The sequence below is a fragment of the Brachionichthys hirsutus genome, chromosome 12 (assembly GCF_040956055.1).
Source record: "Brachionichthys hirsutus isolate HB-005 chromosome 12, CSIRO-AGI_Bhir_v1, whole genome shotgun sequence".
Taxonomy (NCBI): domain Eukaryota; kingdom Metazoa; phylum Chordata; class Actinopteri; order Lophiiformes; family Brachionichthyidae; genus Brachionichthys; species Brachionichthys hirsutus.
The window spans coordinates 2,241,576-2,260,304 of NC_090908.1; the positions used below are offsets into that span (position 1 = coordinate 2,241,576).

The following is an 18,729-nucleotide window of genomic DNA, read 5'->3' on the forward strand; positions in this document are numbered from 1 at the left end:
GTGTGCTTTAGCTCCGCATCAGCTGAGAAGAGCGACCGTCGCCCCGCTTTCGGGATGTTTAACGACGCGGTCACCTCCGTGTGATCTACGGCGACTCTCCGGTCGCGTTCACCGGAACAACGCGAACATGAAAACGGCCTTTGGCGTCTTTTCGGGCTGCTTTGAAGCGACTACGTTCCGGAGCGCTTTGGGCTAGTTTCGCAGTTGGTGAGTCATCGATGCACCTGATGGCGATAGATAATAATCACAACAATAGCAACCTACGCTCGGAAAATATAAAGTATCTGACGTTAAATGTATTTTTTAATTGATATTTATCTCGTCGAATATCCTTTCTATTGACGAGAACGGGTTTGTTGTTCGCTAGCTATGCACTCAAGCACATTATAGTTTGTGTGTGGCTTGTACTCTACGTAATATAATATGTATACTACATAATATAATACTACATAATATATACTTAGCGTTGCTCTTTGTTTACGGGCGGAAGGCTGCCCTTGTCACCTGATTGGTTGATTAGTATGTTTTCACGTCACACTTAAAACGCTTGTGTCGTCACTCCGGTGACGTCAGTAGCGGGGCTTGCGCGTCACAGCGCACAGGTACAACCTCAGCGCACACGCTCCTACGTCGAGCAACGATCCGTAGAATTGCGGAGCTGAAAGGGTTCGAGTCTCTCTTTTCACGATGAGGAAGCGGGAGCGCGGGCGTGTCCTCGGCCCACTCGCTTTGCGTTTCACTTCCACCTGTCGTCATTTTAATATTTGTTTCCCTGATGGTTGCAGGAGGAGTATCTCAGCAGGAGGCCGAGCACGCCCTGTTCCTGTTAATACTGTCACATGTTGAGTAAAATCAGACCCGTTGCCTTGTGGGTTTGGAACAGACAACCATTTTACTGCAGTGGGGCGATTCTTTCTATTTGAATCCAAACCAGATTGCAAATTGTCATAAATGCTATTTATAAGTCCTGGTCCTGATCTGGTTTAACAGAGTAGTTGTAAGGCTGCATTTATTTTTATTTTTTTAGGAATGACTGCAATTGGTATTGTTGTTTCTTATAGCTGTTACTGACACAAATGTTATTTCTGGTGAAGTTCTTTGTATAAAAATGCGTTTGTTGTTTGTTTGATGTTGTTATTTCTCTGTTAAATTAAGTCAATGTTCAAAAAAGCTAGTTTCTGCTCTGTGTGATATCAGTCAGCAGAGTTCTTTTTTTTCTTACTACTGTTTGTTTTTTTATTTCACAAATGACTCAGAATAATAATTAGTTTTTGCGTTGTATCTGATAGTCGTTCTGTTGATAGATGTTTTTTTTCCAACACCAATATAAAGCTGTCTTTGGCCCCTCTCAGCTCGAGCACAGAGAGTCCAGATGTTTAAGCTCCTCTAATCCTGCTTTAGTCACACGCACACGCACACGCACACACACACACACACACACCACTGCCTATGCCATGTGCTTGATATCAAGAACACTACTCTTTTTGTATTTTGTAATATATTTAACTGGGGTTGTTGCTTCTGAATTTTAAGAGGGTTTTATCTTTATCTGTTCATTTTTGCCTTAGAACATTTAGGCAACTCAATAATAGTATAAACGAGTTATATAATTTAAAGTGAACATGGCTGCTTGCTAAGAGAATTATCAATTAGCTGTATTTCTCCTCGGTTCCTTTTGGCCTTTTTGTTTTACAGAAAGTCACTTTTCTTGTTTTGGTTTTATGGTCTCGTTTCGTGTCACGGCTCTCATTAACCTCTTTTCTAACGGGCTGCGGTTTTCAGTGGGAGGAAGCTGTACTCCGTCAAACAGCACGCAGTCTCAGCTCGCATATGTCGGTGAACCTCAGGGAGAGTTTAGCTTCTAATACGACAGACATTTCCTTCTGGAGTTAGTGGAGACTGAAACGTCAATATTTAGAGAGCGGTTATTGGATTCGCATGCGATAGAATCCAAAAAACAAGACTCTAAATAAACAAAGTTTCTCTTTATCTGTTAGAAGTGTGCTGTCACAAACTTGTAGGGGGATCTTATGCCGCTTAATGCTGCTTAAAAGTTCACTCTGTGGACAGCAAAGAAAGAAATTGCATCATGAATGAGGATATTTGCCCCAGATATTTTGTGCATCAGTGAACACAATTAATTGGTTAACTTTATTTGTTAAATACAAGCATCAGAGGTAGTAGAATATCCGGCGGGTCGAAGACAATCAGATAAATGATTGTTGAATTGATGGAAGGGTTTTCCTTTTTCCAGATATTTCGTGCTGAACATGCTGAGATCAATCTGAGTCGTCATGGATCCGGACGAGCGAGAGCTGCAGGATGACTACCGTTACCGTAACTACGCGGTAGTCATTGAGAAAGCGCTGAAGAACTTTGAGTCTTCGAGTGAGTGGGCGGATCTCATCTCTTCTTTGGGCAAACTCAATAAGGTGAGATGGTGTAGAGCCTCCTCATGGTACAGAACTGGTGGTTGTTATGGCGATGAATCATCGGCCGCTTAATCGAACACTTTTGTTTTAGCTGGTCATATTTTGCCAGGTTGATCTTGGCAGCTGCTTTGTGGGTTTCGATTGTCTAAACTTATGAGGAAGTTGTTATTTCTTAATGAAACTCGCTCGATCTGTTTTATAGCCTCATTGCTCAAGTCTTCTTGCCATTTGCTTTGACTGAGAATATATTGATTTTAGAGTGTCTAGGTTGATTCTTTTGAATGATTTCTGAAATTTTAGATGTAAAGTAACATTTATTCTGTAAAAATGTAACTGTACAACAACAATGTGCAGAAATCCCCTCGCTCTTATATTAGCCGGTTCTTCCACATTCTCTTCCTTTGTGTCTTTCAGGCTCTGCAGAGTAACCTCCGCTACTCCCTCCTGCCGAAGAGGCTGATTATAGGGAAGCGTCTGGCCCAGTGCCTGCACCCGGCTCTACCCAGTGGCGTGCATCTCAAGGCCTTGGAGACCTATGAGGTCATCTTCAAAATCATCGGTACAAAATGGCTGGCGAAGGATCTGTTCATTTACAGGTGAAGCAACTGGCCTGCGTCATTTGATCCTCCGAGTAGATGGCTTGCCTCATAATGTATGCGTTTGTGTTTTACTGCTTTTCAGCTCTGGGCTGTTCCCGTTGTTGGGCTACGCCGCCATGGCAGTGAAGCCTGTGCTGCTGAAACTTTATGAGCGTTACTATCTCCCGCTGCAGAGGGCTTTGCTGCCCAGTCTTCAGGCCTTCATAACTGGGTTGCTGCCAGGCATGGAGGAGGGCCTTGAGGTTTATGACCGGTAGGTAGTGCATGGTACTTCACTGTAACATTTATAACAGGCTGGCAAAGAGTCGGCACCCATGCATAGCAGGGTTTGACCCCTGTTTTGCTGTGATAAGATTTATAAACCATCTACATCAGCAGGAACTAAACTAAAATAAATATAATTCATTTATATATATATATATATATTCTTGTTTTTCTTTTTGACACAAATATGGCCAAGACCAGATGCCAGCAAGGATCATTGTGATTCTGTTGCACCAGGATAAGCCTGGGATACGTTCTAATCTAATCTAGTCTACATCCTCTTGGCAACCGTTCTTCTTTTGATTATACATTTCAATAACACCGGCTCATACAGACTGGACCGTTTGATTTAAGTGTACATTAATGTAGCATTGCAGAGGGAACAAAGGGCTTTGTGTAGGATTGTGAAGGACGGAAGCATAAAGAGACAGTGTTTTAGATTTTAATCATGAGATTTGTTGACAGAATTGTTCCTTGCGATATAAACCAGTCTTTCCCTGTTTGTTAGACTGCGTAGTGCATAGTCAGGAGACCAAGGCTTGGCATCAAATATTACATTTGGAAACGTGTTGGTGCTTTCCTCTTCTTCTTTATTTTAGTGAATGTCAGTACTGCATACAGTACACTGCCCAAACGGTACTTCTATATCGCAGTATATTACGTTACTTTGATCGTTGTTGATTTGTCTGTCATTAGTAACCCTAAGGCCGGCCTGCCACTAAGAAGTATGGCTTCATCAGTTAATGTACAGACGGCATGTTACCGAGTTCTCCGTATGCTGCTCTGTCTAGGACCGATGCCTTGCTGCTCAAGTTGTCGCTGCTGGTGGGTCAGCAGGTCTTCTATGGTGCCCTGTGGGGCAGTATGGTGGTCAGCCCCATGGTCCGACTACCCGCCTCCGTCTTTATCGTCACACATTTGGACCGTATGGTGTCCCTGCGTATGCAAACGCACATGCTAGGCTATGACCACGGATTGGTGGTGAGTCTCTTGTCATTTTGCATACTTGTTGCATGAAGCATGTTTAATTTTTTTAATTAAGTATTGTGGGGATAATGTTTGTATATTTTAGTCTGAATTCGTCATCCACGAGTCTAAACTTCTGTGTGTCTTTGCTTCGCTCTGCCTTCAGCTGAAGGCGGTGAGTCTTTCTCTGCAAGATTCAAATGTCCTGGTTCAGAGGAACATGTTGGAAATCGTGCTTTACTTTTTCCCCTTTGCTGAATGCCTGGTATGTACATACTAAATCGCACAAACTAATGTTTTAATACATTTATTCACCTGAACTCGCATGTCAGTCAGAATTTACTTCAATACTGACAAACAATTTCTCATCTCAGACCATGAACATATCCTGTTTTTCTTGTTTTCTCAAAAGCTCTTTGTTACCTGCATTTGAGGATGTATAATAAGTTTCCTCACTGATCTTACTCACTTATTATGTCAACATTTATTCAACCTTGTGCGTTTGCTGTTCCATATTTAATTTATTCTGCACAAACTGGTATTTCTGCTGCTTGAAAAAATTGTGTGAATTTTCCCCGATGCTATATTTGACCTTAAAATCCATTGAACATACAGATCTTGATCATTTCCCTTTTCTTGTGTGTTTGCCCTTTGTTGGTTTAGGATCCAGTAGAGGCGAGTATTTCCATGAGTGACCAAGACATGATCTCGCTGGTGTCTGCAGCCTTACTTTCACTTCTTCGCAGAGACATGTCTCTCAACAGACGCCTCTATGCCTGGTTTCTAGGTCCTGATCATCAAAAGACACTTCAGTAATTATTGTCTCAGTTTCCCTGTAAATGTAGTTTTTGCCTGTGATGTTATTTCAGGCACTGACATTAAAGGAGGGGTGGTTGCACCGCACCCGACTTACTCCACTACCACGGAGGAACATACATCCTTCTACTTCAACACCTATTCCAGAGATTGCCTCGTGCAGGTAACTAAGTCATATCTTAACATGCACACTAAAAATGTATTCGATCCACTGTATGTATTTTATCTGTGTATGCATGTACAATGAACTTGTATATATTTTTACTATCAACCATAATTGTCAATATTGGTAAATAAATGGGATGAATGCACAACTCTGTTTGTGTAATTATCGTGAATCAGTAGCACATTAGCTTACTTTAGCATGAGGACTGGAAACAGGCTGTGGCTTTAGGTGAGCAGGTATTTGAGAAAATAAAATAACAACAATATTTCTATAAAGGTGAGTAGATTTCAGCTTATACTGCGTGACCAGTGTGTTATTGTCACCTTAATCTTTTTGTTTCTATGTCTTCAGGCATTGATAAGCATTCTCAAACAAAAAGATACAAACAGTGAGCCAGAGAATGTTATTGGCTACCTCAGGCCCTTCCGTATCATCATTAGTTTACTGGATAAACCGGAGATCGGTAGGTAGCCTTGAGTAAACACACAAAATTCTAAATCAATATTTTGCTCTTATTATTGAACATGTTTTATTGTGGTAACAACAACCCTGCTTCTGCTCAGGTCCTGTGGTCTTGGGCAGCGTGTTGTTGGAGATCATCCGAGCTTTCCACAGCTATTGTCTAGAGATGCTGCGAAAGGAATCCGTTACCGGCTCAGGGCTGTCAAGCCAACAATTAGCCAGGTGGGTGACAGATGCAGATGTTCACCGCTGATTACACATTTAATTGAACATCTGTCAAAAGGAACATTAGTCACACGCACACACACACACACACACGCACACACACACACACACACCACTGCCTATGCCATGTGCTTGATATCAAGAACACTACTCTTTTTGTATTTTGTAATATTTTGCGTCTTCTTGAACAGCCAGATAAAGGAGAATAAAAATGCATCAGAGATCATAAAGACGGTGAATATGCTTGTGAGCGCCTTGGATAGTGAATACCTGTGGGACTACATGACGCGGCGTTTCTGCACTTCTCTCAGGTATAGTAATGATTTTGGAAAATGCAATAACTAAAACCAATAAAGTGTCAATAAGGTCTTTCATGCCAAGGCATTAAAACAATGACATCAAAGGAAGCTGAACTTGCAAGAACTATCTGACATGGATCGCTGTGTTGATTCCTGTGTCTAGTGACAAAGATGACCCACCAGCACCTTCTCAGCAGGACCAAAGTCATTCTGCTCCATCCGTCACAGAAATATCCAATCTCATCACTTTTCTGCTTGACATTCTTCCTCTGGTAAACACCTTGCACACGTCATAGTTCTATATAATTACAAATATTTGCTGGGGATTAACATTTTAGGAATATGATACTGAAAATGTAGACAATTTGAAAGCAAGTTGGTGGTTTAAAAAATAATTATGTTTTAAAAAACATTACTCGACTCTAGTCCGACTTCGGTGAACGCTTTGAGACATTTCTATTCTTGAACATTGTATTCTGCATGGTTGAATGTTTTGCGGCAGGAACTCCATGCCGACATCCAGTTCCAGTTCTTACCCGAGATGCTGAGCACCATGCTGCAGAGTCTGCGCAGTCACATAGAGACCGTTAGCCTGGAAGATGTCACACAAGGCCTACGTGCCTGCTTTAAGGTCCTAAGTAAGATCCAGATGCCTGTGGCTTGTATGGATGTTGAGGCAGGGGCAAACACAGAGGACATGGAGTCTCCAGATGAGGAAGGCAGAATGGCTCAGGTTAGGCAATTTCCAGGTCATGGCAATTTTGCTTCTTATGAATAATATTTTTGATATTTGATTGTGCTTTTTCATACAAATTACACTTTCTAGGATACAGAGAATGAGGCAAACCAAGATGGCATTAGTCTGGTTAATGGACACGATGGAGAGGAAGAGCTGAACGGGGATGGAGGAGGAGAGGCAGAGCCTACAAATGGTATTTACCAAACACTTCGCTCTGAAGACAGTGGATTGGGCATCAGCGCCTCGCCATCAGAGCAGCAACTCCCACCAGGGATAGAGCAGGTAGTTAAGGGAAAGGACAACTTTAAAGAAGGGGATGCAGTCTGGAGGAAGGGAGGCAGTGTAGACACCATGACCCGGCATCTGCAGGACATCCTGGCATTCATAACTACCAGGTATACCACAGATCCGGTGTATTATTCCTTTATCTGAAGTTTGTCTCGACTTGCTGCATTTCATTAGCTAATCCAGAGATTTTCCCCTCGACTGTGTTGCAGATACCTGCTCGTGCAGGTGGAAGATGTCAGCGGACCAGCGGAAGCACCACAGCCGAGTCTAACTCCCGTCCCACAGGATCAGAAGACCTTGCTGCCGATCATCGGGGGGCGGGAAATTAAAGACAAACTGACCGGACTGTTTACTCCAAACAAACCGAAACCCCGCACTGCATCTGATGCTCAGACCTCAGAAGTCCTGAAAGAGAAGAAAAAGGAGTGTGGGAGTTCAGGCTGCCTGGACTGGGCAGCTGGGTACATGCCCCGAAGCAAGGCAGAGATCTCTGAGGCCTGTCGACAGGCCTTCACCGCGACCTGCCACCTGCTGCTGGAGTGCATAACCCTGCCGTTCTACCTGAGTGAAGGGGAGACTCTGGCTCTGCACACAGAAATGTTTGGTCAAGCAGGTAAACGGGCAGCTTTAGGATATTTTGGCTCCATTATGACCACCTTCTTAACTACTTCGTGGACTCCACTGTTGATTCATAAAATTGAGGGTATGTGAAACCGCTGAAGCATAGCAAGCACCCACATCTTTCAGATTAAACTCTCCTGTCTACTTAGATCCCTCAGATTAGCAATTAATTCATTGTTTTGAGTACAACTCGTGGAGATTCCCTTTAATCCACAGAAACGTTATAACATAATGTTATGCTTTTCTTCTTTAGGCAGTGACACGGACAGCCTACCACTGTGGCTGAGGTCTTTGATGACCCTGTGCTGCCTGTCCAAGGATTACACCATCCAGCACACGGCAGTGGCCTCACTGTTGGAACTCATCAACCACTCCCAGTCCTTGGCACTCGTCATCCAGGACAAGCACAGACGCTACAAGACATCTGACTCCAACCCTTTGAGTGGACGGTTGCAGATGGTCACTGTGCCACCCATCTACCCTACTCTTCTTCAAGCCATAGAAGAACGCACAAATTTCTATCAGGTCGGGATATGGAATAGAAAAATTATATGGTAACTGAAAACGGCAATATATATACCGGTATGGTGTCTTTTAAGATTCAAGTTTTATGCCTCTATGGCAGCAACAACTGTAGGCAATATGTTTGCCTATAGATAGTTTGTCTGTCTCAAGAATGCAATAACACGAATACCATGAGAGAATTCACTAATATTTCACACAAGCTTGGTTTCAAGATTGAACTGATAAGATTTTAATTGTCTAATGTCAAGGTCGCTGTGACTTGCAAGAGTTTTTTTTGCCAATTAGGTCACTTAGAGAGCACTTAGTCCACTAAGAGCTAAATAATTTCCAGATTCCATTCAGCCCTCCCCAGTGTTGTTGCAGTATTAAATATAGTTAACAAAAATAAGCGTGGATCTTCTCCCAATCTCTATGGTTCCCTCGTTGTCGCATGCAAAAATGCACCACCTATGCAAATGTGATTACAACTAAATGTCTCAAATAATAATACAATTAAGTGGTGACTTCTTTAGCTGTTGCTTCCAAGAGTTTGAAGCTCAAATGTTACATAATGTTTAGCAAAGGCACTTTTCTGTCCATTTCTCTGTGTCACAGTCCTGATATTTGCATTTGGTTGGTTTCTGGAGGTGTACAGTCCCAAGGCAAGGCACTAATTCTAGTTTTTTTACCATCACCCAGACTATTTCCCAGGTGCTGTGGTGTCAGTTGGACACAGAGCGGCGAGAGCAGCACATTTCCTGTGTGGAACTCTTCTATAGGCTTCACTGTTTGGCTCCATCGGGATCCATCTGTGAGGACGTCATCTGTCAGTCACTCCTGCACAAAGATAAGGTGAATATTCAAACACAAATGCTGAACTGCAATTGCTCCTTTTCAATTTTCTTCCAACACCCTAAATGTTGCGTTTACTGAGGCCCAAACAAACTTGTGTGTGTCTGTCCCAGGCCGTACGACTTGAAGCGCTGCACCGCTTCACGGTTCTCTGGCACCTGACCCGGGAGACCCAGACAAACGGGACTATGTCGCTCAGTCGCTCTTTCGACCGGTTAGTAAACGGTGGAATGATGGATGATCAGTGTCTGGTCTTGAAAAACTGTGTGTTCCATCTTCTTGTCATTTTGTTTAATTCTCCACACGTGATGGTATTCGTCTGACAGTGGAATAACCTGCTGGACTGGGAGGTGTTGGTACATGCAAATTGGAAACCAGTCCAATTAAGTACTCTCTTCAAATATAATAATGTCAGTGAAATAACAGTAATTCACTATTTTCATTTTATGTAGACTAAGTGACAACTCAAGTAACACAGCTTGTTTCTTTGCATTGTTGGACCTGAACCTCCGAGGTCCAGACCAGCCCGGTTCTTTTAATGGGATCAGAGAGGAATTGCACAAATTCGGTCCGGTTTTTGCAATGCGCCTTTATTGAGACCTTGCAGACGAATACACGGAGCTCTGGAGGACTGGTTGTAGCTTCGTCGTCAACGTGATGGCTCCGCGAGCCGAGTCCAAATCATTCTGATCCTGATTTCATTATGTACGACCCATGGGAGTTACTTGCATGCTTTGAAAAATAAGTAGAACATCTCATGAACACGGAACTAACAAATCTGTTTCTCACTAAACAGAAAATGCAAGTTTTAATTAATGATTTTTATCACCATAATGAATTCAACCACCGTACTACTTTAGTGCCGCCATATTGGAGGGTTTGTACAAACTGTTCTATTCAGGTTCTTTCACAGCATTTCAGGTCTAGGTTTGTTTAACTGTAAGATAAAGTGGGGGGAGGTTCTTTTCCGTAACGCTGTGTGTGACTTCGTCTTTCTCAGGACTCTGTGTGTTGTGATGGACAGTCTGAACTGTACAGACGGCTCAATAAGGGCGGCGGCTCAGTGCTGGCTGATCCGCGCTCTCTCCCTCAATGATGTGATCCGCATCCTGGAGCCGGTTCTGTTGCTGTTGCTTCACCCGTCCACTCGCTGCTGCTCCATCCAGAGCATGAAACAAAACGTCACTGCTGGTAAATTCGTTCATGTGTTGCATGCGTTTTGCTAGTGAATAACATTCTGCATGTGTAACACTCCTACTGTATTTGTGTTTTCCTTATTAAAGGTGCCCTGAAGGCTCTAAACAGAAGTCGAAGTTCCACCAAAGCATCTGGGACATCCGTGAATGTCGTGGCGACAGATGTAACTACCTTAAATTTCACGAACGTTCTGGACAGGGAATCTCTGTGGGCCGATTTAGACACTGACCCAGACTTGGCCAAACCACACGACACTTCAGAGGTATCCAGGAGTGAGAGTGAAGAGACTGAAGAGGAGGAGGAGGAGGAGGAAGAGGAGGAGGGTGAGGAGGTGGAGGAGAGCGAGCACACGGAGTCAGCTGACACCAGCGGTGCCCAAGTGTCCACGGAAAACTCCAGCTCTGGCTCCGTCCCCTTCCGCAGCATTGAGAAAGAAGATATGGTCAACGGCCTACGGAGGGCAGAGTCTGACCACACGCAGGCGTCCGATTCATTGTCAAGTGAGGATGAGGATGATTTGGAGCTGGAGGCCATGGCCAGGTCTCGCCTGCTCAAACGAGAGCGTGAGAAGAGAGAGGCCATTGATTCTTTGTTCCGTCATGTGCTGCTGTATCCCGTGGCGGGGGGCTGGCACCATCTGCTCCATGGCTTGGCTTTGCTAGACAGCCTGCTGAGAAGCAGTGCAGAGTGCCCTCTGGTCGATGCACTGTCCTCCACCTCTCTGGGCACGAGCTCTGCTGCACATTTAAACCTGGTCTCCAACCTCCTGCAGCGCCACCAACAGGCTCACGATGGTCAGGGCTTCTACAACTACCTGCTTTCCCCTTCCTCCCCTCCTTCTGCGCCGCCGTCCCTGCTCATTGAGCTGCTGCTGTCGTTGTGTTTGCGATTCATGCGCTCTCATTACCCTTCCTATCTGAGTCTGGGTCCTTATGACTTGCACGGGTGCAGGGAGGTTCAGGTTAAGAGTGTGGAAGTTCTTACCCGGATAGTGAACCTGCTTGGACGCATGGCACGCAGGCAGGTGGGCAACAGGGCGAATCTGGAGCGCATCTATAATCTCCTTTCGGGGTGTAAAGTGCAGCAATATGCTCTGCTTTCCATTTCTGCATCCATGTACGTTTGCCAGAAGGGAACAGATAAAGGACAGCCCAAAGGCGTGGAGCTGTTGGATGAGCAGGGAGGCCTGTCAGAGGAGAGTCTGGTGAATCTTGGAACAGGAGGGGGACCAGAACAGTATCCCTTACAAATGGAATTACTCAAACTCCTCCAGGCTCTCATTGTCTTGGAGTACCACGTGTGGCCCGGTGGGGCTGTCTCAGCTCCTGGGTCAGGTGGAGCTTCTGGCCAGTCTGGAGAGCCACGCGAATCCCCAACATCCAACACCCCGCTGGCTCGTGAGTGGCAAAGTGCCTTTCATTTTCAGCAGTCCATCAAGGCCGTCCAGTACGTCCAGAGCCATCCCATCACGGCCCAAGGGATGTTCGTCTCTGCCGCGGCCAGGGCTCTGCAGCCCCAGCATGGCTATGCTATGCACCCCCACTGGGTTTCGCTGCTGTGCTCCTCTCTGCCATACTTGGGTCGTTCGCTGAGCATCATTGTGGCTCCACTTATTGGTCAGATCTGCAAAAACCTGGATGAGCTGGTCCGGATGTATGAGCACGATGGAGGGAAGACCCTTCCGAGGTATACTGAGCATCATGACGCAATGGCGTCGTTTTGTGCGCTATTATTTAATATGATCAAAAATACTGTCGGGAAGATTTTGTTTAATAATAAAAATGAATATATTTATGGTATCTTTTTGATTAGCGCATGTGGAAGGAGGGAAAATATTGCCCCGGACTACCCTCTGACTCTGATTGAAGGCCTGACCACCATTACTCACTATTGTTTGTTGGACAACAAGAAGGTAAGAAATGAGAAACGCACAGTTTTACCTCTTATCTCTCTATCATATGACATTTTCCTTTCTCTCTCAGCCCATGGCTGCCGGCGATCCGGTGGATATCCGCAACGCGCGCAGCGCTGTGAGTGAGATGCTGCCGAACATGTTCAGTAGCATGGCATTCTTGTGGGGGGTGGTCATGAGGGAAGAATCTCAGAAGCCCCCATCTGACTCCGTCCAGATGAGCACACGCTCTTCTACTTCTGTCTACTTCAAAAGCACCAAGGTGTGTGTATTTACTGATCCTGGTCTTTGCTGAAGGGTTTCGGTTATGTGTTTGTTGAAAACATCATCTGTTTGTGCTGTTTAGATCTTACGACGGCGGATTCTAGAGTTCCTGATTCCTCTAACGGGTCAATATGGTGCTCAGCTCATGGCTTCTGTGGGAGAAGTGTGGAGTAAAAGGAGGAGCAAAAGGAGACACAAAAACAGGGTAAGAGCTGCAAAGAAAGGACTGAGCCAGTCATCGAATGGCTTGATGGAATCATTCTTCTTTAGGTTTTACCTGTGGCCAGTGAGTCTCGTCTAACCATTGTGGATCTGGTGAAGTCCCTGAACACTATGCACACGGACACCATTCTACATTTGGCCAAAGAGGTGGTGAAAAAGCCACATCAAATCAAAGGAGATCAGGTCCACAAACAGATTCTTAAACTTTGTGTTCTGGCAGGTTCTAAGTGTTATTTTCCTGTATTTCTGTGCATAAACACGTTTTTTTCTCCCATCAGAAAACAAGCCTGGTCGATATCCCCATGTTACAGTTCATCTACACCTACATCCAGAGGTAAGCGGGGGGGAAATGCAACACAAGCCCCAACCTCAGGTTTAACAAACGCTAATGTTGGTAACGATGTCTGTTTCTGCAGTATTCCAGCTCAGACTCTGCAGGAGAACATTTCTCCTCTCCTGAGTTTATTACGGGAATCCATTCAACTCAACTTGGCCCAACCTGGCCACTTCTTACTGCTGGGGTTAGTTTTCATACGTTAAACTTTGCACAGATCATAAGAAGGAATACACTGAAAAAGCTCATAAATGTACTGCTACTCGTGTCTGTATTTAGCAAACTAGCCAAACGAACACCCAGAGTTGAGAATTCATGCTGCTTTTTGATTTCTCTTGGGGGATGTGATATTCATCACCTGCTTCTGTCTCGCAGAATCCTCAATGACTTTGTCAATGGGCTCGCCAACCTTGACAATAAGAAGGACACCAGAGACCTGCAGGTATGGCATATGTTGTATGGCTGTGGCTGTGGCGTGTGGGCTAATGTAGGATTATTAATGGTGAAGCTGTCGTGTAGGAAGTAACTCACCGGATCCTTGAGACGGTGGGTGGGATCGCAGGGTCGTCTCTGGAGCAGACCAGCTGGCTCAGCCGCAGCCTTGAGGTCAAAGTTCAGCCACAGGTGTGCCCTGAAGTAGAAGAACCTGACGACGTGGACGGAGAACATTATGGTATAATTTGATTCCAGTGACATGCATGTTATGACCTTTTTGCAATGGAACAGTTGTGATTCGTATTCCACGGAGAAATTGATTCGGGAAATGCAAACTTTAAGAATGGTGACTGTAAATCATCTCAAAGTTGTGTTTAACGGCCCACTTTATTATACGATGACATCTTGATTCTCATGTTTCTGTTTATGCATGTGTGGTTCCCCTGAATTATTAACATGTCATGATTACAAGTTAAATATTTCATTCTTTTTTTTATCTCGTCAGAGTCAGTGGCTCAAACGAGCACCATGGTTTCTTCTTCAGCTCCGTCGGTTTACAGTGTGCAGGCTCTCGTGCTTCTGGCTGAGGTAGGGCTCGTTACGTTTGAGTCATGGCCAGAGAACATGAGTGTTGTGTGTATGTTTGTGTTGTTCAGCACGTTTTCACACTGTGTAGATCTTGGCACCACTCCTGGACATGGTTTACCGCAGCGATGAAAAGGAGAAAGCTGTTCCTCTCATTTCTCGGCTCATGTACCACGTTTTCCCTTACTTAAAGAATCATAGGCAAGTATTACAGGGCTTTGGCTTGTAGTTTGGTCTTAATACACTTCATCTAATCTGGGCTTTCTCTCTTCTAGTGGCTATAATATGCCCAGCTTTGAAGCTGGAGCCCAGCTGCTGAGCAGTCTAAGTGGGTATGCGTACACCAAAAGGGCCTGGAGGAAAGAGGTCTTTGAGCTCTTCATGGACCCCCTCTTCTTCACCATGGATGCCTCCTGTGCTCCCAGGTGAAGATTATTGTATCGTCTACTACTAGGACGTTCAGGAATATTGAGTTGATACAGTAGGAAATACGCATTTATCATTATTGCTGCCATTGCTAGTGCTTGACACGGCACACACAACAAAGAAATGAGTTACGTAATATTACCTGACTGAATTGAAGATGTCTAATGTTCATCCTGACTGCTTTCTGTTCGCTATAGGTGGAAATCAATTATTGACCACCTACTGACGCACGAGAAAACCATGTTCAAAGACCTCATGAGTGAGTCCAGCCTGGAAGCGCTGGTTGTTCATCTAATAATCTCATTCAGAGAGCTGCTGTTTGACCAAGAATGGAAACGATAAAAACATGCCGTTAAACCTGAATAATTCTCAGTCAGTCAGAGATTAAATATTATAGTTGACAGAAATGGTCTTGGAATGTCCCTTTTTGGAAGTGATGTAACAATGTCTCAGCTTACAGAGACATTGATTGATTGATTGATTGCTTATTTATTGACTCGTTTCGTTGCTGGCGCTGTAGGTATGCAGAGTGGCTCCCTCAAACTGTTTGCTAACGTCGACCAGAGACCCATGCTGCTGAAGCGCCAGGCATTCGCCATGTTCAGTGGGGAACTTGACCAGTATCACCTCTACCTGCCGCTCATTCAAGGTGTGTGGCGCTGAATGTTTCTGCTCATTGTTGCGGTTGGCATTAAAATGTGCATTCTCTTGAAATGAAAACCTCGACTCCTCCTTTCAGAGCGTCTCAACGAGGCCTTGCGTGTGAACCACGGTGCTGCTGTCACAGCCCAGATTTTCCTGATGTTTCGCGTTCTCCTGTTACGGATTTCATTCCAGCACCTTACGTCACTCTGGCCGATCATGGTCACCGAACTGGTAAGAGCCCGGCCTCGGAGAGCTTGGTGTTATCCTCAAGGCAAATGCTGTGCAAGTCTCTAATTATCTATTATTTCCAATCGATAATCAGATTCGCATATTTGCGCGTCTTGAGAAAGCTCTGCAGGCAGAGAAAGAGGTCTCAAAGTGAGTCCTTTTTCCAGAATTTCTCCAGATTGCATTTTTTTCTCTACTAATCCGCTCCCAAATTATTAAATTATTTTGTTTTGCAATGTACCACCCAGGCTGGCTAAAGTGCGTGGAGCCCTTGATAGAAATGGACCAGTGAATTTCTCTCGGGCGGAGTTGGACATGTACTTGTCGGCGTGCAAGTTTCTGGACACCTCGCTGGCTTTTCCCCCAGAGAGGATTCCTCTCTTTCAGATGTGAGAGCTCAGTTTAGCTCAAACACAAGTTTGTCATGTTGCATTAGTTATAGTTCTGAGTATCAATTTATAGCGCATGTTTTCTGTGTACATGCATGTTCCATGTACAGGTATCGTTGGGCTTTTGTCCCCGAGGTGGATGTCAACCGATATACTGGTCCAGAGACTGCGCTGATAGAAGGCGAGGAGGAATGCATACCACATGTTGCCAAGGTTCTAGAAGGGATACAGCAGCGTTATGGGGTATGTTCTACACTCGGATTCAGTAGACACAAACATATTTATTACCTTACTAAAGTACTATCTGACTTACTCTCAACTTCACTTTCTAGCTAACTGCTGTACTTACTTACAAACTGCCTTTCTTACTTTTCATTATTTTTCCTCAGAGCCCGACTCTAATTTCAATTCTCATTCTATTTACACGACAACTGACTTTTTGGTTTTTAGTTTATATGAGAAGGGCATTTCAGGGCCTACAGCACAAACATTTGACAACAAGCTTAAGAGTTTAATTTGTTAAAAATGCCATTTTAGCACCACTGTGACAAAAGCCCCTCTGAAAACGATAAGATGACAGCCAAGCTTTGGCCTCGAATACAGATCCTGCATTTTCCATGAAGACAAAATCCATGTTGGACCATCTGGTTTTGGTTTTGCTGTAGTCTTTGTTATGTTTATTGCATAATCACATAATCTGTACCCCCCCCCCAGTGTTTTAGGATCCCTAAATGGAGCATCTTATTTGTTACTTTGTGAAATGACTGTCGCTCATGCTGATCATGATGTCCTGTTATTCCAGGCACTGAATGGTCTGAACGAGGAATCTTCCACAGATGATTTGGAGTTCCCCCTCCTCACTCAGCGCTCCCTGTCCTCCATCGCCCAGTTATTACCTTTCCTTCGCACCCTTTGCTGTTCCTTCCAGGGCGCCCCCCAATGCAACCACCCTGTGCCCCACTTCCCGGTTGCAGATTACCCAGCAGCCAATTCACAAACAGTCCTGAGGAAGCTTGAGCACATCACTGAAGACGAGTTCCTGGACTCCATAGAGAGTTAGAACTCGAGCATGAAAGAAGTCTTTTTTTTTCTTGAGCGCTTTAATCTGTAGCCATATGAGTGGGATATCTATAATAGGCACAAATGGTGGTAATGTTTTACTGTGAATGAGGGGGAAAAAGGAATTGTTTTGAATGATATTTTTTTGTGTTGTAACTTGTCTGATCTCCGCTTAAATCCATATACCTCTGATATGCTTTAACACTAAACCTGAATTGGGAATTCAAAGGGACTTGGTTTTACTTATTTCAGTGACAATCATGTTTGAAGTATGTTCTGGCAGAAGCGTTTAATCTCAAGGATTTGTCACTTCTTAGTTGTAATCCAATTTAAAATTGTTCTCAATTGATGCTATGATTTATGCAACTTAACATTTGCATTTATAAGAAAGTAGTTAACGTAAACAATTTCCACTTCGACATTGAAATACAAATTCACTGTGCAGAACCTTTTTAAATATCGCTAATATTCCCTTTTCACTCTTTTTCTTAATTTCCGGCTATTCTGCATCCATATTTTATTCTGATTGCGAATGTAAAGATGACATAAGTCTGTTGTAGTACTCTTATCTTTGATTGTTACTGAATACTTCATCATGGGACGTCACAAGCTTTTTACTGACTTTTATTTGAAGCATTTCCTGAGTAGGTTAATGAATGTGATTTATGTAAATGAGTGAAATCCTTCGGTTATTGGATGCAGCATGTTAAAATGCGTACTTGCTATTTTTCATTGTCGCTGTTCATGGATAGTTTCCACATCTGCGTGTTGTTTTGTCCATGATGCACATTGATGAAGTAATTTATATAGGATGTTTAAAGGACCATTTTTAATTTTGAAGTAACATAAAGAAAGCTCATTAAAGTATATATATAAGATTGACTGTTTTCATTTTCAGTTGTTGATTTACTTTGGTTGAAAACATTTTTTTTATCCTTTCTATGCCCAAATGTTTAAATGTCTCTGGATAAGACTGAAAATAATTACCCTTTCGCTCTGTGTGTGTGTGTGGGTGGGTGTAAATGAGAACCAAGTGAAAGATTCATTTAGGATGTAATGCATACGCGTTATGTTTCGTGCATGAGCTACGTGATGACATCACTGTAAACAATCGCAACCTGTTTGGCTTTGTTTACAAAAAGGTGGTTACTTAATAAATTTGTTCTTAAACTTCAAATGTTGCACGGAAGACATGTTTTTTCCTGGAGCGTTCTGAATGCTAATGGTAATAGCCAAGAGGATCTTTCCATGAGACAACTAAGATTTATTGTTCAGGTTATTGTCATAAAACACAGGTGTAGGTATGTGCTCTGAGTATTGTCAGTTTGTTATTGATTGCAATTTCCAGCTTTCTTTCCAAAGTATTGTAATACTACCTAAGACTAGATTGAAAATGTCAAATATTTTCAATATCAAGTCAAATCAAAGATACTTTCTTTGATCTTGAAGAGAATGGGTATATCCAGTCGAAAAGTTAACATTCTAGAGAATGAAACCGGTGTCGAGCAGAGTGATGGCCTTCAGCCATTTGGTGTTCGTGCTGGTCTCCTGTGCTCCTCCCTTTGCGGGTTCTACATGCCGATCTTCCGTCTCTCATCAGGGAGATGTCACTCCTCCTGTGGCCTCCTCCCTCTCACTCTACTTCCCGAATGGCTGGTTCCTCCAGATTCCGCAGCGTAGTTTTGGTTTTTCTGATGTTTTGATCTGTGCCAATTTAAGTTCTGTCATTAAAAGCAAGTTTATAGTTAAGTGACTGTGGGTCGCCCTTCTTCTTGTACCCGTGAAGGAGCTGATGGATGT

General features: G+C 43.8%; 1 protein-coding gene across 1 annotated transcript; it reads left to right on the forward strand.

Annotated features, from left to right (window-relative positions):
* Positions 1 to 169: 169 nt before the first annotated feature.
* dop1b (DOP1 leucine zipper like protein B) lies at positions 170 to 18,392 on the forward strand. Its single transcript, XM_068746794.1, has 38 exons — positions 170 to 207; positions 2,255 to 2,432; positions 2,847 to 3,028; positions 3,114 to 3,284; positions 4,087 to 4,276; positions 4,428 to 4,526; positions 4,925 to 5,048; positions 5,131 to 5,240; positions 5,595 to 5,706; positions 5,807 to 5,927; positions 6,122 to 6,241; positions 6,393 to 6,501; positions 6,732 to 6,962; positions 7,056 to 7,363; positions 7,466 to 7,869; positions 8,131 to 8,402; positions 9,081 to 9,233; positions 9,347 to 9,447; positions 10,234 to 10,424; positions 10,517 to 12,116; positions 12,243 to 12,342; positions 12,413 to 12,604; positions 12,689 to 12,811; positions 12,877 to 13,011; positions 13,107 to 13,162; positions 13,245 to 13,349; positions 13,538 to 13,604; positions 13,682 to 13,835; positions 14,103 to 14,185; positions 14,274 to 14,383; positions 14,458 to 14,607; positions 14,806 to 14,867; positions 15,129 to 15,257; positions 15,348 to 15,484; positions 15,576 to 15,631; positions 15,730 to 15,870; positions 15,981 to 16,113; positions 16,673 to 18,392. Exons 2-38 carry the CDS (start codon positions 2,295 to 2,297, stop codon positions 16,928 to 16,930), a joined length of 6,927 nt encoding a protein of 2,308 aa, XP_068602895.1. The 5' UTR covers positions 170 to 207; positions 2,255 to 2,294; the 3' UTR covers positions 16,931 to 18,392.
* The last annotated feature ends 337 nt before the right edge of the window (positions 18,393 to 18,729 follow it).

Bases quoted from the DNA above. Each gene is read 5' to 3' on its own strand.
- dop1b (XM_068746794.1), top strand. From the start codon at position 2,295: ATGGATCCGGACGAGCGAGAGCTGCAGGATGACTACCGTTACCGTAAC. The intron at 5,707-5,806 runs GTAGGTAGCCTT...GCTTCTGCTCAG, and splicing joins ACTGGATAAACCGGAGATCG to GTCCTGTGGTCTTGGGCAGC. The intron at 6,963-7,055 runs GTTAGGCAATTT...TACACTTTCTAG, and splicing joins AGGAAGGCAGAATGGCTCAG to GATACAGAGAATGAGGCAAA.